We start from the raw sequence: 27,405 nt of genomic DNA, 5'->3' as shown, positions 1-27,405 counted from the left end.
TTGCTAAATCTATTATATTATTTAACTTAGTGTTTCTATTCAATAATTACATACAAGGAAATAGAGCTTTTTAAATTATTACTTTGTTATGCAGAGAAACAAAGCAAAAACAATGTGGTAAGAATATGTTCAACTTTATCTTTTTGAACTATTCATATCTGCTGCAGATGAATATGTAAGGGGTGCCATTACTGAGGTTGTCAAAACCAAACCATAACCTGTGCTTAACAAGAACTATCAGTTCATGGCTAATGTATCCCAATGACAATGAATGAGTGCAGTGAGTTCAGTGTCAAATTTAAGGGGGACAGAAATTCAAAGAATGGCATATAGTCTGATAAAGAACTAGCTCAAATAGAAGTATTTATTTCACCATAAAGTCCATTCCTTTGGGCTGAGCTTGATGCTTGCAAGTTTCATTTCCATGGTTTCCTGACAACAATGTAGATGTGATTTGCCAGTATATTTTTCTGGAATGCCTTTTTTAACTTCACAACCTAACTTGTGACCCTGAATGTATCCAGGGAGCTCCCATCCAAAGTCTGTTCCTGCTTAGCTTTTCAAGATTATTCAAGGTAAGATAGGCATTGCCATTTCAGTGAACACTCTTAAGAAAAGCAGTGGTTAAATTATTTCAAGGGGGGGATAAGGGGGGGAACCTAAATAAAATCCACAAACCCTATCACTGACTCTTTCCAACTTTCTTCAGAGCATGCCTTCCTGGTAATGTTAACAAGAAATGCTTTAAAATGAAGTTATAGGCACAATGTAAATAAAGCAACATAGATATGCAGACCAACTATCTTAGTTATTAAATTACACAATCACGAGAGTTGAAAGGAAAGGTCTAGCTAAGAGATGAAATATCCCAGATAAGTACATGGTGTCACCAGAGCCTTCTTACACCAGCATCCTATTTTCTACAGGATAAAACAACCCAATAGAACCTTTCTATTAGCTGCATTCTTACAACACATAATGATTGTGAGAATCATCTCAACTGCCTAGGCTTACATAACACAACAAATGATAAAGTTAACACTAAGCACAAACTAACCAGCCACATTTTAACCAAGCATGTTATGCAAACCCAGATACTGTGTTGGAGGGAAAGAAAAAAATGCTAGCTGGGCAGAATATTTGTCTAAAATCTTCCTGTTTTCAAACAAGCCTCTTACTATCCTTGTTCCTGTCATCCTCTTATTTATCAAATATATCTTAGATGTCATTGTTTGCAATCAGAATAGGCGAGGCATTTCTAGATACCATGATTTTAAATCAATGGGATTCCTGTGCCAACAATATGAAACTAATTACTGTGATTAGGACTAAACTGTGATTTATTAACTGCATGCTATTTTGGCCACTAAAAGAGCAGATTTTAAGAAAGCAAAGGAGACCACCTTTGGATTTGTGATTGGAACAGAAATGAAGTAATTGGGTCTGTCTTGGTTTTCCTTTTTCTTCTTTATTATATTGTCTTCTTCACTCTCCTTTCCAGTAATTCTCTTTCTCTTCTTTTTAACAGATGGTTTAGATTTGCTCGAGGCTGGGTAGAAAGCAAAACAAGTTATTGCACTGTAAGCATATGTAAGTAGAACAATGCATAACATTTGATAAATACAACATCAAAAGGCCATTCAGACATTATAATCTGTATCCTTATTTTCATATCCGAATGGCAAGGTTCCATCCTTTCTTAGACAGAAACAAATCTCTAGCACCACCTCCTACACTGTTCAAGATGTTCCTCCACCTTGGGAAGTAATGCGAAGGAGTGCAGGAGGAAGGAGAAACTAAAAACAAAGTCCACACTGCCCTCTTTTTTCAATATTAAAAAAAACCAAAAACCCAACAACATACTGTTAAGTACAAATCTGGCTCCAATCCAAATATTTTACTAAGGATTGGAAACCTGGAGCTTCCAGATGTTTTGGGCTACAACTCCTTGCCACTGGCTACACTGGCAGTAACTAATAGTAACTAAAACCCAGAATATCTGGCAAGTACCAGTTTGCTTAATTCTGCTAATAGTTTTTCAATTCAACTTTTAACACATTGATGGGTAAACGTCCTGCCTGCCTGAACAAACATTTGTCGTGGCTAAGAAAGCACTGAGAATTCAAACTTTGAAATGTTTCTATCAGGATTAGGGCCATAACTTAAAAGCTTGAAAAACATAAAACATAGTAGGCTCAAGATGATTAGGAAATAGTGTTTTCTCCAGAAGGAACACTTGCTCACTCATCTTTTCTTTTATGAGACACTCATACAATGTTGCTTTAAAATTCTTGTGTTCCAGTATTTTCTATGGTATCTTAAATACATGCCTTTTTTCAGAGTGAATGTAACCCTGTGTGTATGTTTTGAAACTTAAAACTCAAATTATAGCACCATTTGGTCCAGGTGGCCTTTGCAGAGTACCTATTAAGACTTCCTTCTGCTCCTGAAGCTTTAATTAGTCCTATGTTCACACACCCTGGCCACTCTTAATCTTTTAGTTAGTTGTTTCAGATGTATAATCAAGCAATCCCACCTTTCCTTATTAAATGTTTTAACTGCATTTTTCATTACTGTAATTGCCCTTTTGTGGCATTTCCTTAAAATGTTAGCACCAGCAAGCACTAGAAAGCAGAAAGCTTTTGCTTCATAGAATTCTTTTACTGATTAACTTAGAATTCAAGTATATTTTAGAAAACTGAAACTTCTAAGTATTTTGAAAGGCAGGACCGACAAGACTTGGCATTTGAAACTTCAAAGGTTAGAACAAAAATCTGAAGAAATTTTGCCTAAATGGGACTTGTTTACTTAACTGCAGTGTGAATATCTAACAAAGTTTCATAGTTCTATATTGCTACTTAAACTTACTGCTAAATTCAGGTTCAATATCTGCTTTGGCAAATGGCATTTCCATCATCAAATTATCAGTCGAATCATTAGAACCATACGATTCCTTCCTTTGCTTTTTTCTTTCTTTTTTCTTACACTCCAGAGTTTGTTTTCCATCTGGAATACATTTAAAACAATGAATTGGGTTTTAGATTTCATGGCTGATTAAACCATCACCAGTAAAATTCTGTTCTAGACTTATAGCTCGTTACAAGGCAGTTTTTCAAGTATAACAGAGGTTCTCAAGCATTTGCTTGTTTCTCCATTTTGCAATTTTAGCTGATTTTTAAAGCATTTAACAAATTACAATAACATACACATACGTGTTTTGATCCCCATTTGAAAAACAGAGACAAAGCTGACTCAAGTGTTTCATAACAATCTGGAGTTTAGATTAATTCTCTTGCTCCCATTTTTAAGCTTCGAAACTAGAATAAATCTCCCAGTGTTATATCTGGATATGGCTGAAGAAGTTATTAACAGTGTTTATTAACGTGAAGAAAGGTTGGCGACTCAGCTCTGTACTGAGAGATGATTCAGCCAAGATACATTTAACAGGCTCCTCCATAGCTGGAACTGCTAAATGGAAACAATGTTATCACTTGTTTGATTTTAGATTTTATTACTGCTCATTTCTTATTTAGAGCTATCTGGGAAACTTACCTTAAAAGGTGGGACCCATGCTTTTAAATAAACATCTTCAAACTTTTTTTTTTTTTTAATTCCAAATGCTCAAGTATCTGCATCGCTCCTATTGTGTTGTGGCTGTGTATGTGTTCAGGGACATGAGCAAAAGCCACGATTCAATTATAATCTCCTCTTATCCATTACCTATTGACTTGTAGTGCTGGTAGGCAACCAGGCAACAACATAAAAGAGGAATTCTGGGAATTCTTTTTCATGTTGATTTAGGTTACAAACCTAAGCAGATTTAGCTTTATTAGGGAGTACCAACAGAAGCGAATATGTGTAGCTCAGGGTTGAACTGTGGAGTCCTTGGGGTTCTCTGAGCTGGGTTTTCTTGCAAACGTTTCATTACCCCGCTAGGTAGCATCTTCAGTGCTAGAATGGGATGGGGCTTGCAAACAACCAAGCTCAGAGAACCCCAAGGACTCCACGGTTATTAGGGAGTCTCAGAAACCTCGCTAAGTTCCCCAAGGCTTGATTCAGGAAAAACAAACGGGATTCCATCCTGAAAAGCAGTAAACTCAGAGTAACACGTTTAAGTTTTGCTCCATGTCACTACATTAAGCGTATTAGCCATATTTTTAAGTATATCACATCCTTCGTGTATTTTTCAGAACTCCATGCCATTTTGATTGTAGCATGTACTATACAAATGTGGTACTTAAAAAAAAAAAAAAAAAAGCTTAACATTCCTTGGTGTGTTTGGCTTTTTTCTTTTCTTTTCTTTTCTTGAGGCTTTACACCGACCATAGCAATCTCAGGGGGGAAACTCTAAAATGAGGGGAAGCCTCATGTGAGAATTTCAGTGTAGCAAAAAATCTTTCATTGCTGCAGAAAAGCACATCTCACTGTCAAGGTTGGGTATTCCACATCTAACCCAGGGGGAATTTGGCAACAGAGGAGCACGTTTTATTCTGTGGCTTGATAGATGGTGTGTGAAAAAACCCAACCATTTGATCCAGATTATTAGTGTCCTGTATAGTGTTTCTTAGATACCTCATCCCTAGCGCTAGGGGAGATAAGCCACCTGATTACGAGCTAATTGGCTTCAGTGTAAAACAACAAGGGAAGGATAACAAGGATAACTGATCCCAGAGGCTGCAGAGAAACTGCAATAGCTGTTAGATGGTGACTGGTTGAAAAAAAAATCCCTAGTATGAAATGCTAAAGATGGACATCTTAGTTTAGCAACCCCGTCTTCCACAGGGTAATGGCCCTGAAGTTTTAAAACCATTATGTGCCATTTTACTTGGGGATGGGGATGGGGATGGGAAGGGAGGGGGAAAAAATGGCCTGGCCCAAAATCAGAGGCATTAATTTCAATTGCTCTGTTTTAGGCAGACAGCTAAAAGCTTACAAATGCATGCACCATCTGGATAATTGGGAAACTGATCACAAGTTCCTTTTAGGTACACTATCACTGACCAAATCTAGTTTGCCATCTTAAATTCCCCAAATTATTACAAGTAAAAGGGCTATTATGGCAACTGTCTTTTATTAGTCCGCTTTTTTGGTCCTCTTTGAAGACAGTATTTAACAGGGGAAAAAAAGATTTGATGGATTTCCCTGACTAGTATGTATAGGACCTTAATTGCCCCATTTGCAACATAAAGAAATGTGTGCTTTGGCCATAATGTAAATGTAAATGCTATGAATGATCAATACGCAAAGAAGCAGGAACTGCTGAACAAATGATTTGCAGTATTAACAAGTAAAGCAGGTATTATTTCTCTCAAGGGAAATTATCAAAAAAGGATGAGACAAACAAGTGAGTCATAATGTTGGATAGTCTGCTGGTTAACAACTATAGATCAGAAGAAAATAACTCCAACACATAACTGTGGGTTATTGTTATTTACTGGCCTATAACTTTCATTAAAGAACCAATTCATAAAAGACCAATATTGAATGCCTTTGCTCTCCTTTTCTGGCTGTGTTCAGAGACTGAAAAACCATATGTGAGGAATGCTTTAAGTTTGATTCTTGCTATAAGTAGCAGGTTGAACTGAATAGTCTCAATGATGCCTTTCAACTCTATGATTGTTTAGTTATAAAACAATGGTCATCTATGAATGAGTATGCCTAGGATTGGGTACTTTCTCAGAATATTACATTACAATAACCTTGTTTTCAAACTGAAGATGCATTTTTAATTATGGAGAAGCAGGGGTGTGGTTCCTGTTTGAATGGAAGACATCTAGGGAATACAAGAGATGTAGACTAGATTGAGAAGTCAAAACAACAGACTAGAAAATGGCTATGGCAAACCACTTCTGGGACCGTTACCAATAAAATCATATGAACCTATCCATTATATCATCAGGAGTTGAGTTTGACTTGGAGAATCTGCTGTGGAGATTCATAGGCTGTTCTGTTCCTTATTACTGAGATACAGCAATTGAACTGGATTCCTATCCTAAATGTTCAGTTTCTAAAATATGAACACACTCTCAGGGATAGACAGTATGTTGTTTTACAGATATCTAATTGTCAAATGTTTTTCTTACAGCTGTCATATAGAAGCATGTGATCCTTGATTATTAGAAATTTTGCAACTCTGGAATGCCTATGTACTTCAGGTACAAGCTGGATCTATAACTGCATTCAAGCAAGATTCACAAATGAAAGGATCATGAAATATACCTGCATTCAACCCTTGCATCTCCCAGAATAAGCATTTCCCTATTATTTGTGCTACCACATCTGCTCTTGAGGGCTGTTGCTCATCATGGTTTATTTCAACAAATTCTGCATCATGAAGCATTTTTCTGAACAATTTTCAGTATCACTGAGTGAAAGCAAATTATTCCATTTTGCTTAACAAGCAACATTTTACTACCTGAATGAAGAATTGCTGTCTTAAGTAGTAAATATGAATGCACCGCATTGACACTTTTCCCCAAATTGTATCGAAAGTCTATTACAAAATCTGAATTGCTGGCAGCTGTTAAAGCAGACCAGATATTAATATCACTTTCACTTTCTAAGTGTATTTAAGAGATAGACACTTTTAATTTCTCCCAATAATTCAGGATCTAAAGTTTCTATGAGAAAATGGAAGGGCAGGGGCACAAAAGCACCTGTGACCTTAATGCAAACTAAAAAAGTTTGAGATAATGGAATAAGGTGGATAGAAAATTCAACTTCATACTGCATCATAAAGTTTATCACATACCACCAAGTCTTAGACAAATTTCCCTAACAGAGTAGACATACAGTGAAAGAAAAAGTTTATTTTATGGGTTATGCCAACTAAAAAAAGAACAATATCCCCATATAAAGTAAAAATATACGTAAAACCAAAAGGGGATTTAACAAACAAACTGCAGTGGCTTATAAGGCACTTGCTTATTTTCTGTGCTAGTTATACAGAACAAATTGGGGTTTTATGACCCTCCTTCTTACCAGCTGTTTACTTAAAAAGCATGGTGTGATATTGGCATGTTTATGTACTTACATGCACAGTTACTACCCTTTAATAAGCACATCATAACTCCTAGTAGTTACCTCCAGCTGGCAGTTACATGATATCCCAATGTTTTAACCAGGAGCAGGATTAAACCCAATCAGTAATTGGAAAGGAGGCCACCAGAAAATATCAGAGTAGCAGGCTAGACTGAAAAGTTAAAAAAAAAAAAAAAGGAGGGTAACAATGGCAAGCCCCTTTGGTACTCTTGCCCAGAAAACAACAGGGACGTGTCTATATAATATCCAGAAGTTGAACTGGGCTCAAACAAGATCCTACTTTAGTGGCTGTAGGCTTCCTACTGCACCAAGTCTTTCAGCCCAAGTGGTTGTTTTCTTTTAGAAGAATTCTCACCCCTTTTTCCTTTTGTGGAGTACTTATAATTATTCATAATACATGAATATGTGGAATACTCATAATTATAATGATTCATTCGCAGATCAGGTGGTCTCTCTACGGATTTAGATGCCTTCATGATGGCTGAACTCCCTTTTGGGCTGAGAACTTGCAGGCCAGCGTTTCTAAGCGCCTGAACGAGCAGCATTGCACAAGCTTCAGAGGAAGGGAGGTTTCAAATCTGCTACTGCCAAACCGTGAGACACAAAATGGAAGTCCCCCTCCACCGCCCCCGTTAAGGAAGGAAAGGCTGGAGAGAAGGGTGGGCCTGCTGGATGCTCCTCTCTTGGCCTCGGAGCCGCTGCTACATTTATTTTCTCCTCCTCACCGATCTGTTGTGACAACTGCTCGCTTGCGGGGGGAAGCTGAACTTTTTCTCCCATTCCTCGCCCAGCTTCCTCCTCCTCCGCTTCCAGCCTTTGGGAATCCGCCCGGAGAAGGGAGGGCCCTTGCACAGCCATAACGGCCCCGGAGCCCAGAAATCCCCGTCCCGCCTCTGGGGCCGCCCAGGGGATCTGGGGACTAGGGAACCCAGCTGCCCCTGCGGCGAAGCGAGCGGAGCGAAGAGTCCGGAAAAGAAGCCGGGGCAGCCGTGGTATCATGTCCCGGCTCTTGCCTCCGTCCAAGCACCTACGGAAAAGCGGAGGAGCCAAAGGGAAGCTCCACCGACCACTGCCGTTCGGTCGGCGGAACAGACATGACTCTGCTCCCCGCACGTCGACATTGCGAAAAACTACGACTCCCATCATGCAACGCAGCTGCAGAGTGGGTTCGAAATTAGCTGGAGGACCGAGCCGTGTATTATGACGTTGTTCCGAATGTTTATTGAGAGTGAATAGGATTGGGCCTTTATTTCTGATAGGTGCGGAACGGCTGTTACTCGTGTGAAAAGAATTTCCAGCTATTAGTTCTTTCGCCCTCTCGAGGTTTTCTGTTTTCACTCTCGCAGCTGAGGAGGGAGCTGCTAGAAGCAGAAGTCTCTCTCTCTGCATTCTCTGACTGGTACAGGGCCAAGGCAGAACCAAATTCTTGGTGTGGAGCACCGGCTGCATCTGCATAATATTCTTGACCCACATAACCCATAATTATGCCGTAGCTTCTGTTTATTGGACGTGGCAACACAAAACTGCTGACCAGATCAAGGGAGCCCATTTTGAAAAACACACTGTTTCTCATTACTTGGTCCAATCCTGCCTGGTATCCCATGAGCTTTTATGCAAAAAGAGCATCGGTAACTTCATTATGGCAACGTGACCTCTTCAAACAGGAAGTGGTGGGTATGGCAGCCAAGCAATTTTGGATGGTGTACGCTGTGATTGAATGGCCTTTGGCAACCAGTTTCATAATGAATGCCTTATGTTTTCAGCTGCTCTACACCTGTCCATATACCTGACTGGAAATGTAAACAGAAATTGAATAGGCTTCTGGGTTTCTAGAACAAGGCCTGATTGGGAGATGCTTTAATTGATGATTTACCTAGGGTGCTGTGGGGTTAGAATAGTCCTCTCCTGGCTATAAATTGAGTTTGTGGATTTGCACAACGCATTGCACCTAGAAATTACCAGTTAAATGTATTGTGCAAATTCACCCCATGTAGCGAAATAAGTAAACACAAACACAACATATTAGGCTCAGTTGTGGTTATTTGGTTTGTAGCTTAATGTATTGTGGAAGCTAATACGGTTAATTTAAGCTTCATTACAGTGTATAAATCCAGCCATGTTAACTCAGGAAACAGATTGTTAATCATGGCTAGTAAGTTGTGTGAACCCAGCCAGAGTAAAGGTGTAGAGATAGCGGACTTGTAGTCATTGCAAGCTCTGCCCCTTTTATACATGTGTGTGTGTGTGTGTGATATTGATGCATATGCAAGAGGAGTGAGGTTTGTATGGCAATGCTGCTTCCACCATCTTTTGGATCTCCCTCCTTGCAGATGGTCTTTGAAATATTCCCACTACTTGACTGCTCTAGCCTTTTGATCAAACCCTCATCATTTAAAGCCCATCTCATTCTATTTATGAGGTCTTGGGCAAACATTATATTTGAGTATATACACATTTGAAGCCTAGCAATTTTGCCTTTAGAGAAGCGATAAAATCTCTTGGGCAAAAAACCTGTAATTTCTTGAGAGAGCCTTTTTTTTTTCTTTTTAAATCTCTCTGCCTTTCCCATTTGTGTACTTGGTGTTTGTCACAAGGTTAAGGTGTTGGACTAGGAATGGAGGGAATCAAGTTCCAGTTCTCCCTCAGCCATTAGGTAACTTTGGGCCAGTCATTAGCACAATCTACGTTACTGGACTGTTGGGAGGGAAAGTCATGGAGGGAGAGCTATGTGTATAATGTTGAACTTTTAAATAAAAGGCAAGATATAAATCTAATAAACAAATGAAATAACCCTAAACTTCGTCAAATACTCTGGCATTTGGAAGCATGTTTTCATCAATACTCTGGGTCATCTTACAGTTTTAGAGAGGGGATAGATGTTACTGTCTGATACTGGGAACAGTGGATTAAATTTAATGGTGTTTGGGGTTAAATATCCAGAGAGATGCCACTGGAGCTTGTAGGAATCCTTACCACCTAGTTGTAATGGCTTGATCCCTGAATCCAGCTATATAGATCAGGCCATTGATCTTGATACACACTCAGAAGTACTGTTACTTTTATCTGTGGGGTTTAGAAGCTTATTGCTGAATGACAGTGTAGCATCTATCAATACTGAACTTACTTGCTGGGATTGCTAGGAGGTTTAGTGTAGTTTGGTTTGGTTTATGTAGGGAGACTATAAATTTGAATCCTCTCATTCATTTCTAATGAAGTGGTTCAGCCACATCAAGTAAGCTGGATTCACATGGCATTTAGTCTGACTGCCTAGTCAAAGCCAAAACCATTCTTCCCAAATCCGGTCCTTTCAGATGTGTGGGACTACAACACCCAAAATTCCCAAGTTGGGAAAGACTTTAGTTAACCTGTGGATCACTTAACAAAATAAAACAAAGTTAGATTATCCATTTTGCAATTTCACTATCAGAGCATTAAGAGAACAAACTGCAGCAGAAGTTTAAGGAGGAAGGAAGGAGTTAATAAGGCACTGGAGAGAAAAAGGAAAAGTATTCATATGGAACCAATTACAGCGGTATTATAAAGGATGTTCCCTCCAGAGGAAGCTAGCTAGCTAATGGAAGAGTTATCTTTCTGGAAATGCAACAACACACATCTTGAGCAGCTGGCAATGAACTGAAAACATTTTTAAACCCTTTTGTTAGAGATTAAGGGGAAAGAGTAACTAGTAAGATGGAGTTAACAAATTCTTCTAGAAAAATGGTTCTGAATGCAGCCCATTTTCTACCAGTGTTTCCAGATTTTGAACTGATGGTGGGGGGGGGGGGAATTAAGAGATATTTACAGTGCTGCAGTTTTAATCTATCAGTATCTCCTTGGTTCTTTACTACTCAGTCCAGTGATTTTCAAGGTGTGTTATATTCAAATTAAAGAGCAGGCATGAGATATCTTTTTCATCAAAGCCAGTATTCTGCTACAGAATGCCAAAAGACCAGTTGAACCTGGCCTGGTAGCCTGAGTTCCTTATTTAATGGCCCTTTTCAAAGGGCAAAACTAATTGTGAGTGACTTATGTCCTAACTAGACCTGCATATTCCACTAATTATAGCAAAGGTTTTGTAAAGGCAGCAAACTTGCATTGTGCATGGAACAGAAAAATGGAAATCTAAACATCAAGTGGGCATTGAAAAAGTGAAATATTACCAGTCACTACTTAGCCTTTATATAGCATACCCCAAAACAGGAAATGCCATTGAGGATTTATTTGCCTAGGGATACATAATTGTGGGATGTAGGATCATCTGAGAGATGGATTTGTGATTGGAGTCTAGACTGCACAGTGATTTGTGTGCCTTTTATAGAGTTAGCAAATGTCACTTCATCTAACTTGGCTGAAAAATGAATAAGGGAGGAATCAATGATCATGGTATATGTTGGCATGAGTGTTGGGAAATGTCATGGAGAAGGCTGGATTGCTTGGATTTCAATGTAGCTAAAACAGACATAATCGAACCCTAGTGAAAGGGACGGAACCAGTGGAGATACAAATTATAGAGAGGGAGAGACAATTGGAATTAGTGTCATTTTGTAGGTCATAGAAGGTAGTGAGTCTACACAGAAATTATGGCATATGCTGTGACTTCAAGGCTTCAACTTACATTGCCCATTTGTGCCTGGGAACCAACCCTTCACAAAAAATATCAACATGGAAAGATTGCTACCTTAACACATTAAGAGTGGAATCCTATATATTTATTTCTATATGTAAGTGGATAGTATTTCAGCCTAAGACTGAAGTGCCATGCACTAGTATCTAGAAGCAACCTTTATTGCAAATAGAGGAAGTAAGTAAATATTCATAGCATCATAAATGGCTATTGAATTTCAATAGAGTAATGTTATGAATATTAACATTGTTGAAATTCTGTAACTATTTATGATGCTATTCTATATGAATTCATGTATATATTCAATTGTTTTGATTTCCTAACAAGGTTGACTCTTGTGACCTCCTACATAGGAATAAACCCCACTAAATTGAATAGTACTTATTTCTGAGCAGAAAGTTTTAGGATAAGGACATAAGAAAAGCCTGACTGCATCAATTTAAAGCACCATTTGATCCTGCATTCTGTATCATATACCAACTAGCCAAATGCATCCAAGTAGCTCAGAAGCATGGTATTGGAGGGTGATAGCCCTCTTCCACTATTACTCCCTAGGAATTGGTATTCAGGATTCTAAAAGTATTTAAAATTGCAGCCTTTCATATTCAATAGGAATGTCTGTAAATCAAAGATTCTTAAATGGTATCTGTTCAGATTAAGAGGTTGCAAAGATGTAATAGAGAAGGCTGGTTCTGCGTGGTAGTAATTTATGAAGCTGAATCTGATACCAATACATGCACAAATTTATTAGATGCTACCCCAAGGCCTGCCACTTGTTTCTGTGGGGATAAAAAGCTGAGGGTTCTAGATCAGGATCAAGCAAAATTTTGGTTAAGGTATGGGGGGACACTGTAGGCCATCCTGAGGATACAGTAAAATAGGCAAGGCCATGTGAGATACAGAGATAGGGACTAGGATCTCTGTTCTTGAATCTGGAATGCTTGGGGTTTCCTTTTGTTTTAAATCATTTATCAGTTAAGAGGATAACTTCACCAGTTTGCACAGAGTCAGTGAGTAAAAGACTGGAAAAGTCTCCAGTGTTGCAACCTATGAGATAAATCACATTCTCAGTTGAAAGCAGTCCAGTTGCTGAGATTATTGTAGTTTTCCCCCTATCCTCTTTCAATAAGTATTGTGACATAAAACCCTAGGAAAATCTTGCTTTCTATTGAAGTAGGTTATCAAGAACTTGGCATATAGTTAAAACTGTCTTAAATTAATTAGTTGGCTCTAGTACACATACCTATGCAATCTAAGTCAGATAACCATTCCATAGGTCACCTATGAACTTTCCGGAGCCCCCAGTCATGCTCTCAAAGTTCAGTGGCAAAACTATTCATTTTTGGTGGTACAAAATTGGATATGCCACACTCAGAGTTAAGGACATTGACAGCAACAGTAGCTGGCCGCTCAGGCTGCCTACTCCTCCCTATTTTCCTAGTACCTTCCTTTCCCTACATCCCCTTAGCTACTGCCAATAGTCTTGGGTTTTTCCCCCCCTCCCCCTGAAGCATTTCTAGCCAGACATAGACCACCCGGAACTAGCTATTTGTGCACAGAATAGTTTGTGCATAGAATGTTGCGTATCCCTATATTTTTGTATCTTTGACAGCTGACGTATAGGAGATTGGATATGGGTTGGCAGCAATCCCATGCCCACTTGTGGCATGCTCCGCCCTGGTTGGTGCATTTGTTTTCTTATTAGTCCCATATTAGATTGGGAATTCTAAAAGTAATGTGGAAGAAGAAGGCAATGGCAAACCACTTCCATATTGTTTCCTAGAAAACTGCATGGATATCCCCATGATGTCTTAAAGAGGCAAGTTTGAAGGAGGCTTTGCTTTAAACAAAAATGATTAAGATACACCTCTTTATTCTGGCATTTGATTCCTCCTGATGTATTTGCTTCCAACTGATTTTATCACACTATTTTTATTTATTAGTTTGTGTTTTATTTTTCTAGTAAATCACTTTGTGGTCATTGGACAGCATTATGTAGCAAAAAGCTTGTGTTCTTCTTAGCCTGTGGGGTTTGAGCTGCAATGTTATGAATTTGGGATGTTTACTTTTTTAACTATAACAATTATGTTTTCAAAATCATATTCTTGTGGCTCTTCTAAATTCCCTAACATGCTATGGAGAGCTGGTGTTTACAACTATTGTAGCTGGGGAGGGGGGGGGTTCATTCTATAAGATATGAAGACAATGGTTTCTATTGTCTTATTTTCAAAACATGTAATCTTATCTTATCTTTGGAAACAAGGAATGATGATGTCTTTAACTGTGCTGCTGAGACACATGACTTTTTGAGGGAGCATTTCTGTTTACTTAAACAATTGATCTGATCCTATACAGAGCGCTTTCTGTATGCTTAGGATCCAAGACACATCCAGGCCTTACTGATTTCCAAGTACAGTAGTATTTCTCAGTATTACATGGTGAGTTTTATTACACCTCTAAGCAAAATGCATATAACTTACTGTTTCTGAATACAGAGTTTTGACACCATGCCAGGATGCCACATTGCATTACTATATGAAGTCAGCATAAAGCAGGAAACTGCTTCAATGGGATGTCTGTTGCATTTTTGTTTCCTGCCCTTCCAAAAGAAAACGTATCTCTAAGTAAAAGGATGTGAGCTTGAGAGGCCATTATCAGAAGTTATTCACCAAAGCAGGATGCCATGAAACAGCTCACTGAAGTCCAAAAATCTCATACTTTTGAGACAGGTTGATGGGGGAAATGTGCCTCCCTCTTACAACAACACTGAAAAATATGTGCAGTCTGGAATGAGAAGGAAAAAAAGGATGGAAATCTTCCAACACTGTAAGTACTTTGAATTAATCTTCAATCTGAAATGGAGTACAGAGAAAATGTGTCAAACAGTTCATTAAAAAGTAACATCAACAATAAAACATATAATTTCAGCTTGATGCATAAGCTGCGTAGCAATTTCCTTTCCAGCAAAAAGACCAGATTTTGCATTTTTGCTCATGTGCGTACATAACTATCCTGTCCAACAAAACAGAACACTCTTAATTGACTTCAGTGGGATTTTTAATGAGGAATGCAGAATTGGATCCAAAAATTATCCTGTTCCAGTTGGAAGACATGCATATTTGCAACCTAGTAAAATAATTGTTTTAAGACTAAATTCATTTGCTAAATAAAAACACAGTTTTAAAACCTGCTTCCACAACATTACTTTTTGTGAAATGTTATGCTTTCAGTTTTTCTGTCTATGCTTCTTTTTAACTTATCCTTTATTGCAGGCATATCATTTTTTAAAAACCTTTTGAGGTTTTTTTAGTTCTTTTCTCCTGTCCAAAGGGCCAGGTGGTGGAATAGAAATGACTCATTGCCTTTCTATTTTTCTTGGGTACAATGCTTAGGTAGCCAAATTGCACAACAGGGAAGCCCAAGATTTGTAGAAGGATAAAGAAAGCATTAGATGAATGACACAAAACAAGGCAGCTTAATAATATTCAGTAGCGGCAGAATGTTAACTGACTAAAATGAAAAGAAATAGAAATTCAGCAACATGAATGTGGAATATGCTGGATAATGCATGGCTATCACCCTGAATACAAGTTCCTTCAGTGTAACGTATTGTTCAAGATCCTGCTTTTTAAGCTCATTTCTAATGCCTGATATCAATGACTGTTTGTCAATTCCACAAGCTATACTATAGGAGTTTATTCTTCTATGTGCTCAAGAGCTTGAAAAATCTAACTCATATATGATTTTTTGTGTATTTTGAAACTTCTTCTTTTGCACGAGGAAAACCTGCAAATGCATTATCCTGCCTGAACATCATTCAGCTGTTACTTTTTGTCCTTTCGACTTTTTGCTCTGTGCTGCCATTTAGAGAGGATGACAACCCCCCCGCCGTCCAAATGCTAACATCAACTTGCATTCTCTTTACATTGCTGATCCAGACTGTAGTCAAAGTTACTGAATGAATAGAGAGCCAAAATAGACATTTTGCATATAGTTTAAGAAGAAGGAACACAATTTCTGGACCCAGATCAAATTTGTTTACAGCATGACATATAACCATATGATCTCTTCTGAACATTGATAGAAGTTGTGGATCTTTATAGAAGCAGCACAGGACTCAAAGCATGGTGACATCCATGCAGCCTCTCTTCTAAACTCAATTTGCTCATTTCTTGCCTGGGTTCAAGGCCACACTATGCCCAATCATAGATTCTCTGCTACAATTATTAACCTAGCCTTCCCCGAGACATGGTGGGATACAACTGTCACCATCTGCAGTCTGCATGCCATGAAAATTGAGGATTCTAGGGTGTGTTCTCTACCATAATCTAGATGGCTTAAACCCTCATCTGACCAATCTCAGCCTCTTGTTTTATATATGTAGTTATAAAACATTTGAACCTATCCGTGGCTCAGTTCCTGCATTTCACAAAGCAAATAATCTGTGGTTACAAGTCACAGTGGTTGAACTCATACAATAAGCAAAAACCAAGAGAACCAGATTATAGTATCTTGTGTGAACTCAGAATCTGAATGACTACAATTCTATCTTGGCTTTTTAATGACTTAATTTCTTTAAAAGTATATGAGATGAAACCGTGACATGGAATACCATTAGTTAATTTATATGGGAACACACTGCAATGGCATAACAATCAGTTTGTTGTCACAAAGAATGATTGGGCAAATTACATTTGCACTATGGTTAGTGTAGGTAGCATAGATGGATCGAAGAAGTGGGAACCTAGAAAATCCTCAGAACAGGAATATACTGTACCTTACTCCTGAATCAGAACCTTGGGATGGGGGGGCTTACTTCTTATATTATGGGCTGCCAAACTGGTGCCTGTTTATGAAGAGCAACTGGCACAGATTCTGTAATCTCTCCTGCACAACAATCCCCCTGTTTTAACATATGCTTGTTTTTCAATTTTATATGGGAAATTTTATATGGGTTCTCTACTTTCCTCTTCTGGGAATTACACTTTCCCCAAAATCCCATTTCTTGACAGAGGACTGACCGCAAAATCAGGGCTGCAAAATAATTTTATAACAGTCCTCCATGTACATTTTGCACACTTGGTTTAATGAAGGCTGGCATCCAGTTTTCTCCATATGGCAGCAGATGTTCTTGGGTATGGGCTGAGCTGGATTTATAAATACTTTCATAAAGTTTAGCGATGTGAAGACTGGAAAATAGATTAAAACCTAGTCACAGATCTGCCTATTAGTTACCGTATTCCAATTATTATTGTACTCTTTTGTATTAATTTGATTAAAATGAAATCAATAACATTAATATGGAGTACAGTGTGCCTTTAGGAATTTCCTTGTCAGGAAATTGGAAGGCAGGATGCCAGTTACCCATTTCTAGAAGCTTGCACACAATCCTTTTAGCAGAAATTAAAAAAATATGGTTTTTTTTTCTCTACAATGTTTTGTCAGAGAAGCTGGGTCATTTTGCAGGAGGTCCTCCTTCCCCATATAGCTACAAATTCATTTGTTCATTCTCTCTCTCTCTCTCTCTCATGTAGTATAGTTGCCTAAATTTTCCAAGGCAGACAATGGATTTATGTACTGTTGTTTTTGTTATTTCATACACATTTTGAATCACTAAGTTCAAATTTTCATTCAAAACTCCAACAATATTTAATAAAAGTAATGCAAAAAGCACACTTTAATTTATAAGCAATGAGGAAATTAGGTTAATACCTGTACTTAGGAACACATATATATGGGAGCACAATCCTTTGTTTTTTTACAGATGACAAACTGGATCATTTTACTCATATTTGTAGCATGTGAACTGGCAGACTAATTCTCATTCTGCGGTCTGAATATAAAACAAATATGGGTGTCCATCATTATATGTTTTTCTTCCAAAGACTTTCACATTTGAAACTGAAAATAGAACTATATATTCCTACTAAAAGAGATCACCCTATGAGATCATGCAAGGCTTTTTTAAGGGGAAAAAAAACTTGCAGCAGCCAAAATACTTCTTTTAGATGGCAGTATCTTGCAAACTGATCTTGGAATCTGTGCAAGAGGATACAAGTTGCCATCAAGTTTGTTCTGAGTATAAATCTAGCTCCAGAAGCTGGTGTTCTCTGTTTCCTCTTGCTCTTGGCTGGCAACCACTGTTTGCCTTTGCCAGCTACCTTCTTTCTTTTCTTTCCTCCACCCCCAGTTCTTGACTTTGTAGCCTTTTCATTATCTCTGGAAAATACTACCCAGAAGTGTAAGAGTTTCCTCCACACATCTTGACTTCCAAAAGCTGCAACACCTATATTGCTCCTTTCCTTCTCATTGCACTCTACTGTGCTTTGGACATGAGGCATTGTTGTTTGGGCAGAGGCAACTTGAATGTGGGAGGACATTGAATGAATTACTGATATGTGTAAATAGTAAACCAAGAAATATCTTAGGACTACTAAGCAGTAGAGATCCATCCAGGCCAGGGTTCCCCAAAGTGGCCAGTATCGACACCCAAGGATCGATGGGACTATCCAAGAGTCAATAAATGTCTGGGAGTCAATAGGTGGTTGATAAATGAGGGAAGGTTGATTGGGGTCAATTAATCTTTTGGGGTCTCTATTGAGTTCCATGCCAGTCCCTAATCCTGAAGGTGAGGTGGATATCAACAGTTTCTGTAAAAAAGGTATGTTAAATCTTATATTTTTCATATTTTAAATATCTATTTTTTATTAAGTCATTATCTATGATCTATGATCATTATTATTATTCACAGTACTATTAACTAAACTAGTATTTATTAAATTATTTTCATATAATGTTTGGGGGTCAATAAACAATCTGAAACTTCATGAAGGGGTCGATGGCTGAAGAGTTTGGGGACCCCTGATCAAGGCACAATCTTGCTAGGCAGTAATATTAACTCAAAATTATTTAAATTTAAATTCAATTACATTAGTAATTGAAAGTGATGCAGTATGCATTCTCATAATTTGAATCTCAACTGTAACAGCCAAAATGCAGGCTTCTAACCTGTTTCCAATTATAGTAGGTTTTTAGCTAGAAAAGCCCAATTCATAATTTTGTGCTGCTACAGCTGAAGTGAGATAGCTAAAAGAACAAATATCAGAAGTAGAGAGAGCCAGAATTTTTAAATGATCAAAACATTTGAAAACCTTTACAGCTTCCTACACACCACTTAGCAGGAGAGTGTCCTCCCATCTTGCTTTTCACTCATTTCTTCTCAGAACAATCCCAAACAACTGGCCAAGGTCACTTTGATCAAAGAGAGACATCATCCTAAGAATCCTGAGTGGCAGTTTTGTTTTCTTGCACATAATCTGAATGTAACTCTTGATTGCTTTTTCTGACAGAGCCAGCAGCTAACCATTATGGGGAAAGTAGATAGACTTTCACTCTTCTCTGCCAAGACAAGCTGGTTATTCTGTGTTTTGGAGCTTTTCTGAGTCTCTTTATTCTGGGTAACATTACCAGAATAAAGAAGCATACCTTTTGTCCTTGGTTATAAAGGGATATCTTATTCACAAGGATATACCATACACCGATTTGCAAGAGAACAGCTGGACTGAAATTCAAACCTATAACATTTTACATTGGCATGGGTCCCTGAATGGGTTCCATAGAGACAAGAACTATGTTGAGGTAAAAAATGGAACTGACCTCTTAAAAAGCAAAATTAACACTTTAGTCTCCTCATAGGCTCAACCTACAGAATATATTTGAATTATGAGCTGTATTAGTGGCGTATATGTACACAAGGGATAAGTAATGTAAGCTTTTGGACTGGAAATGGAGAAAAAGAACATTTGCTTGGAGTGACATTTTGAAATGTATCATACTGTGATATGGCCCAGGCTTAACTTTTATTTGTGGTTTCACAACAGGGTGCTCTGTCTACCAGCAGAGATACTGTACCTATAGCACATTTGATTTCTTTAATGTTGTTTCCATATTGGAGAACCAGATGGTAAACAGCATATTACATTGCACTAATCACTTGGAAACTCTGTGGGATGGTTTGAGATTTGAAAATACACACTTTATTGGAAACTCCTGTTGCCCATGGTATTATAATACAAATATGCCCCTGAAATATGTTTGAATATGTTGTATTTTACATATTAGTTACAGGTCTCTCTCTCTCTCTCTCTCTCTTCCCCTCCCTCTCTTGTACAGTAAAGTCACTGACATTGACGTGAAATGAAAGGGTTTCGTCTCTCCTTTGGCTAGTCAAAGAATTAAGGCAAGTCTAAACACATAGGAATTGACAACTATTACACAACTATCTGTGCTAACTGTAAATTGCACTCAGGAAGACAAGTGGGACTGGCAACAAAATATTGCAGTCCCAGGATGGGTGACTCCTCAGAATTCCAGCCACTCCATTCAATTTCCCTTCATCTAACATTTGCTCCTGGCCCAAACAGTCACCCACCACTTCATGTCCACTGAGGTATTTAGTGCTGTTTGAGTGATGTTGGGCAAGAGGGTTGGTGGAATTCCAAGCAGCAAAACCAGAGGGAGCCATGCTTATGTGATGTTCCAGGATCCCACCCTTGTTGCCAATTGCTGTGTTCTTTCATAGAGGGTTCCTAATTTTAGACATTACATTCTTATCGTTCTCTCTATTTTGTCTCCTTCTCCAGCCACCTCTTAAGCCCTTTCCCTTCCTGTCTGCTGCAGTGTCACCTGGAACTTGAAGTATACCTACAGAAGGTGGGGTGATCCCCCTTACCCAAGACTTTTCTCTTAGAGAAATCACCAGGTTCCTCAAAACCACTGGGCACTTTCCTCCTGTGTGTAGGAGCTGCTGCAGAAGTAACTGCTTGTAGATGAACACTGAAAATCAATAACATAATGATGCTGCTTATGTGTGGCAACATAGTTGACAGAGATACACAGAGATATTTATTTGCACGCTTAGATAGAAATATATAAAAAAAACGCCTTCGAAAAAGCATTATTGTTTTGATATTTGGGTGAGTGGCACTGTATATCTTTTCTTATGTCTGCACATTCCCCAGTTAATCAGATTAGTTACATATGCTAATGGATACTTGTGCCTATGAGGGCATTATCTACATCCTTGTTGACACCAGGGCTGCTGAGCTGGAACAAAGCTGAGTGGATTTCATCTGTTCACTCCAATCCAGAGCTCTCTGGATAGAAGTGAACAGATGGCCACACACCTTCTATTTGCAGACCTTGTGCAATTCACTGGACAAAGGGATTATACCTTGCTGCTGTACACAATGGAAGGCTTCAGCACTGAAGTATGTTTCTTGCAATATATATATGCTTAACGCCACTCCATGTCTATACTGTTTAAGAACCAGAATGGGCTTCTGTACATCCTGGAGTAAGGGCGTTACATCTAGATTATAGGATACAGTTTCTAGGAAGATATGTCTCTTTTTAACCACTTTATGACATGCATTTAGGGATATGCTTATCTTTCAGTAATGAAGAGAGGCAGGATGGTGTATTAGTTCAGTTATGGAACTAGGACTTGGGAGTCCCAAGTTTCAAGTCTGCCCTCAGCTATGAAAATTCACTAGATGACTTTCGGCCAGTCATTCTCTCTCAGTCTAACCTTGAGGGATCCCCTATCTCCATTTGTTTCTGCCCACCCACTAGATTCCAGCACAGTGGGTGTGCTCCAGATCCCTTCAATTAAATGTTGCCATCCTTCTTGAGGAAGCATGTCTTCTCTATCATTGCCCCTGCCCTCTGGAACAGCAACTCCCCCAAAGATATGTGTGGCACACTCTCTCTTGGGGCTCCAAAAAACCCTAAAGACCTGGCTTTGTTCCAAGGTCTGGGCTTAATGTGTATCTGATATATTTGTGGGGTCCCTGTCATATTGGTACCATTTATTGTTCTAGTTGTTTTAGTCCAGGCTACCTGTCTAAGTGGGTTTTGTTTTAATTTTTTACTGGGTTTTTTTGGATTTGGTAAGCCACCCAGAAACTTCTGGAATGGGTGGCCACAAATTGCCACATCTAATAAATTAAATTAAATTAAATTAAATTAAATTATCCCACCTCACAGGGCTTTGTTGTGGGGAAAAATGGGAGGGGAGAGTACTATATATGCCACTTGAGTTCCTGGAGGAATTATTGGATATAAATGTACAGGTAGTCCTCGCTTACCAACCACTCGCAGCAACTATTTGAAGTTGCAACCATCCTGAATAAGTGCTATATAAAACTCGTCCTTGAAGTTCCGGCCGTTGCAGTGCCCCCACAGTCACATGTTTGCAATTCAGGTGCCTGGCAACCAGCTAGCACTTACGACGGTTGCAGCATCCCACGGTCATGTGATAGCCATTTGTGACTTTCCCTGCCAACGTCCCACAAGCAAAGTCAATGGGGAAGCTGGCAGAGAAGGTTGCAAGTTGTTGTGGTAAGTCCCCCCCAGCCTTCCTGCGCTCACACCGTGGTGCCATCCACCCTCTGGCCTTCCTGAGCTCACACGTGGCCTGTCTCTCCTCCACAGCACTCCCCCACTCCCCACGGCAGCCCCACACTTCTTACTTAAAACTCCTGCCACTTCCTGCTTAACGACCCACCTGTCTTGGGGTTACAGTGGCAACCAGAACTACCGGGATTGTCATCACTAAGCGATGTGGTCACGTGACATTGTACTTTACAACCACATTGCTTAGTGATGGCAATCCTGGTCCCAGTTGCCATTGTAACCCAAGGACTACCTGTAACATAAAATAAAAGATTGCTTTATTTCACATCAACCCTGTCATGTAACTGAAATGAAAATTAGCACTAACGATATTCAGATCGATTAAGGAGACAAAACATGTTATTGAGTGCTATTAGTGTGGCCTTTAATTCAGCAATAATCTGTAATTAAACTATTGTGACTGCTTACATGTGAACAGATGGCCAAACATTGCATTTGGACAATGTTTCTTAATCAGAGGGGGCTCAGTAAATTATTTATATATCATATCAAATATAAACCATCATTAAGGCTTGTCGTCTTACATGAAACTGAACTATTTTGTCTTATCGCCTTATAAATGATAATAAATTGGGGGAGAAGTTATTTTCCGCAGTCCTGTAGTTATAGTAATAATTACTAATAGATGTTGGCATTGCCAATTAGTGAGCCTTCATTTATTTATTTGTTCGAATTTGTTCAAATTTGCTCGGCTCTACCAACACAGCTTCAGAATGACACTCATATCGACACGAGTTCTCATGGTGGATCTTGCGATTTCAATTCCAGTAGCAGGGGCAGCTTTCCTTTGGGCCAACAGAAAGACGACGAATGTGTGTGTGGTTGGCACTGTTCCCAGCCAGTCCTATTTATGATTCAGAAAATGGATAACCACACACTCCTTTTCTACCTTTCTATTTATGCCCAAATTCATGAATAATGTTAACTGAAATCAGTTACACAATACATTTCTATAACCTCTCTAATGGCAAAACATTATATGATTTTAAGAACGCTCACAGTAGTAATGCTTTTATTAAGAACAACCAGCACCTGCATTATAATAGTGAAGGTGAAGGCAGTGTATGGAACTCAGCTTTTCACCCAATTCAAACTTCTTATGAAAGCATTGTGTATGAAAGAATTCTGTATATTTCTTGGATAAAGTCACTTGTTGTAATGGTATGTGAGAATGACCTTGGGAGACAGGAGGAAGAGCTGCAGACTAGACAACAGTTGGATAAGAGGCAGCTTAGCCCACAGAAGATGGCCCCATTTAGTCAATGGACCGAAGACCTGATTACACTTGCTACCTATGAGCAGATTGCCTGTAGACGTAGACTTTGTATGGACAAACATAATGAAATATGGGACTCATTTATACAAAATACACTGGGTTAAAAACAAACAAACAAGGTACTCATATAACTCTATTAGGAATATATATGTACTTGAATAATATTTGAATTAGATAAGCATATATAGAATTGGACCTGTGTACTATTATAATGATATGTTAACTTTTTTTGTTTAACTTTTTCACTTTTATGTTAAAGCACTTTCATCTATTTTTCTTCCTTTTTTGTAATAAAAAATAAGTTAATAATAATAATAAAGCTTACCTCAAAGAAGCAATGAGGGCATGGCAAACATTTCAGAAGGGATCCTCCCTAGTTTCTTGGATTCTAAAGATGAGTGGGGGAGATGTACTTTCAGACTTGCAAGGTTCTGTTAATGTAACCTTAGAAGAAAGTTAGAGCTAGTACTTCTGGGTGTGCTTCTTGTCTGGACTGCCTTGCTGGGCTGACACTTGTATCCACTTTGGAATGGACGCTGGCTGGGCAGAGTCCACAGTGGGGAACTAGGCAAGGTCTTATGATGCTAACTTGAGTTCTTTTCAGCTTGCAGAACCTGAGAAAGGGGATAAGATCTTCTGTGATATGGACTTTACCACCTGCAGGCTGGCCGCCCACCTCTCTTGGCTCCTTTGGGGTATGAGCATGGAAATTATCAGTTCTTCTTTGAGGAAGGGAGGAATGCTGCCTGCCTTGAAGGAGGTGGTAGTGTACCCTCACTCAAAGAAGCTCTCTCTTGATCTATTTTTTATAATTATCGCTCAGTCTCCCACCATCCCTTTTTAAGGGAAGGTTATTGAGAAGGTGATAGTAATTCAGATACAAAGGATCTTAGAAGAAACAGTTTATCTGAATCCTTGTCATTCAAGGTTCAGACCTAATCATTGTACATTGTACAGAAATGGTACTGGTTGTTCCAGCTGATGACTGTCACTAAGATCTCGATGAGGGGAACTCATCACTCTTGACCCTATTGACTTTTGATACCGTCAACCATGGTATCCTGCTAGACCATCTGCAAGGAGTGGGGGAGTTGGGGGCAACATACTTTGGTGGTTCCTCTCCTGAGTGGACAGTATGTAATCATAAGGGACCAGAGATATAATCCTTGACTGCTCCAGTATGGAGTAACAAAGGCATATGTGCTCCCGGTTATTTAACATATTTATGAAGCCATTAGGTGATTTGTCACTTAAGGTTGATATGTCATCAGTATGCTGATCACACATTTAGAATAAAGAAGAAACACATCTATAACATGTAATAAATTCAAGTTCCTAGTTTTTTTAAAAAATGCAAAGCATTACATGTTAATAACATATTATGTGGAGAATTTAGTAGTCAGTTTCCATTGATGGAACTTTTTGTTCCATTAAGAAAACCTCCATCAGTGGAATCAAAGATTCCCTGTTTTTTGCTTTCTGTAGTATAATCTCAAATTATATTCTGGAGGACTTGAAGACCTCTGGAGCAATTTCTTTTCAAGACAGCAGGTAGAAGCACAAAATTTGCACAACATTTCTTAATAACAGAAACACTGCCCAGAGTCACTTTTTGTGAGATGGACAGCTATATAAATGTGATTAATAAATAAATAACAAATAAATAAAATCCTGTAACTCAAGTGGACATATGCTTTTACAACATTGGATCCTGCTCCCAGAAAACCTAGTTTATTTGACTGAGCATAATCTAATATGTGCAAACTGAGATGTAAGTCCTCTGAATTCAATTGTACTGACTCTCAAATAAGATTGCAATTTATATATGAGAGATCCCAGCTTACAGAGAATAGAATTTCAAACTGTTTTGTACTCCAAAATAAAATAAAATTTTAAAATTTTAAATTTGTTACTTGTTTTCAAAGCAAATGTTATCTCATCCTAACTTTCTAATATAGTATTTCTTTTTCATGCTGAAGCTGAAATACATCTGCTCCTATTAGAATATGAATAACTAGAGAACACCCATTGAAAGAATCATCGGGTTTGTGGATTATTTGATGCAGATCAATAGGAATATTTTATGCCCTCTTACATGCTGTTCACTTCAAAGTGTGTGATTAGTGGCACAGTAAAAAGAACAAAACCAGTGATACTTGCATATTAAATATTTTAAGGGGTTGCATTAGAAGCATCACAGATAAATAGGACAAGCTTTGTCAGGAGCATAATTATGCATAATAAGACACTTGACAAAGACTGCTGAGCTTTCTTCAATGGAATAATAAAAGGCCAAAATCTAAGGTGGAATTCTGATTTATAATGCAAATAAATAAATAAAAAGGGAGTCAATGTTGACTTACATATTTTCATCTGTTGTATTTTTTCTTCCCTATAATTTCAAATAATTGATGTTTACAAGGTTGATGAAATACAGTATATCGATTAAGTTTAAGGAGTCCTTATAATGATCATACAGACTTCATACGACGATTATGGTTTTATGTGTATTTTTGCAAAAAGAAATTATACTGGAAGTAAATGCTAACATTACAAAAGTACAGGTTCAAAACTGCTCAGGATCCTTTTTTTTAACCTGGGCTGAGCAAATTTCTGGGGGGAAAAAAACCCAATAGCCTGAAATATTAATATCCCTTTTTATTTTTATCTTCATGGTGATATTTAGTTATTAAATTTATATGCCATCTGACTTTGATCAACTCTGGCAGTTCACAAGTAAAAACATTAAAAACAATAAAAAATAATCACACCATTCAAACTGGAAACTAGCAGAACTTTACAGGCTAATCCATAATAATGTAAGGAACCTCTTAAGTGATATTTCAGAGATTATCAAGTCAGAGCCAAGCCAGTGCAGTTGAAGTTAGGAATTTTATTTGGTTGCCTCATGAGAGCTGCAAGATCACCAGTAGCAACATGTAAAGGACACTAGACACACAATGATCAAAATATAATCGAGCAGAATTTTAGATAGTCTTTCGTCTCTTAATCAAAGCAATTTGTGTGGGGTGTGAAAAATGTTTCCTTGTTTATCGGTAAAACTAGAAAGATCTAAGTATACAAATATTATGTAAAAAGTCATAATATCTTAAATGGTAAGAATAATTGAAAGATCAAACAATGTTTTCTTTCTGTTTTAATTGGAAGGTTTTATTTATATGTTAAACAAGGAGGATTGCAATGAACTAACCTGAAAATAACTGGATTGCAAAATAAAAGATGCATGGAAAAGCAAAAGCTTCATGAATACCAAAATGGAACAAAACAATGTTTATAGCCAGCAAACCTGTTCTCCCATTTGGTTCCAGCCACACCTCAATTTAGATATTCACACTTTCAAAAGTGGTTTTAAACTGACTGCTTTTATTTCGAAGCAAAATCAGCTTTAAGGGGCCTGTTTTGAAATATGCTTTTAATCCAGACCAGGCACGTGACAGATGCCTGCTCAAAATAGCCCCACTTCTGGCTACTACTTGCCTTTCAAAATGTTGCTTGCCGTAAACTACTTCAAGGGCAATGGAACATTTAATTGAAAATTGAAATAAGACTTTATCTGAATGAAGGCCAAATGGGGGTGCTATCCTGGATGTAAACTTGTCAGTTTGAGGGGAGAGATGTAGGGCAGTCTGCAGTCAAGTAACAGATGCCCTCAAACCCCTTCATATAGTAGATTGAATACAAAACAGGAGACATGATATTTCCACCATTTTTAATGCTGTATGGAAAGCTGGGGACAAAGCATCTGTATGAAATCTGGAATGTCTCAACTACACTGAATGATCTCTCTAGATGAATGTGTTGGCTATGACTGTTCTTCAAGATGGTCATAGATAGCAACCACCTGGTAGACTAGATATAAAAGTGATAAGATGGACAGTAGTGCTGTTCTGGCATATTATACTGTATATGTTTTAACCTTCTAAAAACTGGAACAAATGTTTACCCCAGCTTTACTAGCTGCTGCAGT

General features: G+C 38.3%; 1 protein-coding gene and 1 long non-coding RNA gene across 9 annotated transcripts in view; one reads left to right on the top strand and one right to left on the bottom strand.

The window, feature by feature from the left end:
- Positions 1 to 8,544, bottom strand: part of AKAP7 (A-kinase anchoring protein 7) — an 83,040-nt gene extending 74,496 nt beyond the window's left edge. For 6 of the 7 annotated variants that reach the window (XR_015796129.1, XR_015796128.1, XM_025175801.2 and 3 more), the window contains exons 1-3: positions 7,767 to 8,544; positions 2,869 to 3,006; positions 1,404 to 1,549 (exon numbers count right to left, since the gene is read on the bottom strand). Coding sequence is in view for 5 of the 7 variants with exons in the window: in XM_025175801.2 (XP_025031569.2) it covers positions 1,404 to 1,549; positions 2,869 to 3,006; positions 7,767 to 8,514 (1,032 nt within the window). In the remaining 2 variants the exon portion in view is untranslated. The remainder of the gene's footprint in view (positions 1 to 1,403; positions 1,550 to 2,868; positions 3,007 to 7,766) is intronic. The other variant, XM_025175805.2, reaches the window with a different exon arrangement.
- A 37-nt stretch (positions 8,545 to 8,581) lies between these two features.
- LOC148217081 (uncharacterized) lies at positions 8,582 to 25,737 on the top strand. Of its 2 annotated transcripts, none has more exons than XR_015796132.1 (3): positions 8,582 to 8,711; positions 19,838 to 19,904; positions 20,308 to 25,737. It is a non-coding gene; the product is annotated as an uncharacterized LOC148217081 (long non-coding RNA). The 2 variants fall into 2 exon arrangements; XR_015796131.1 differs by lacking the exon at positions 8,582 to 8,711 and adding an exon at positions 14,311 to 14,491.
- Positions 25,738 to 27,405: the final 1,668 nt, after the last annotated feature.

Source organism: Python bivittatus, unplaced genomic scaffold, assembly GCF_059951505.1.
Source record: "Python bivittatus isolate LINGU-HERP-01145 unplaced genomic scaffold, Pbiv_v1 ctg000020_np1212, whole genome shotgun sequence".
NCBI classification, from domain to species: domain Eukaryota; kingdom Metazoa; phylum Chordata; class Lepidosauria; order Squamata; family Pythonidae; genus Python; species Python bivittatus.
This window is presented reverse-complemented; position numbering and strand designations above follow the sequence as displayed.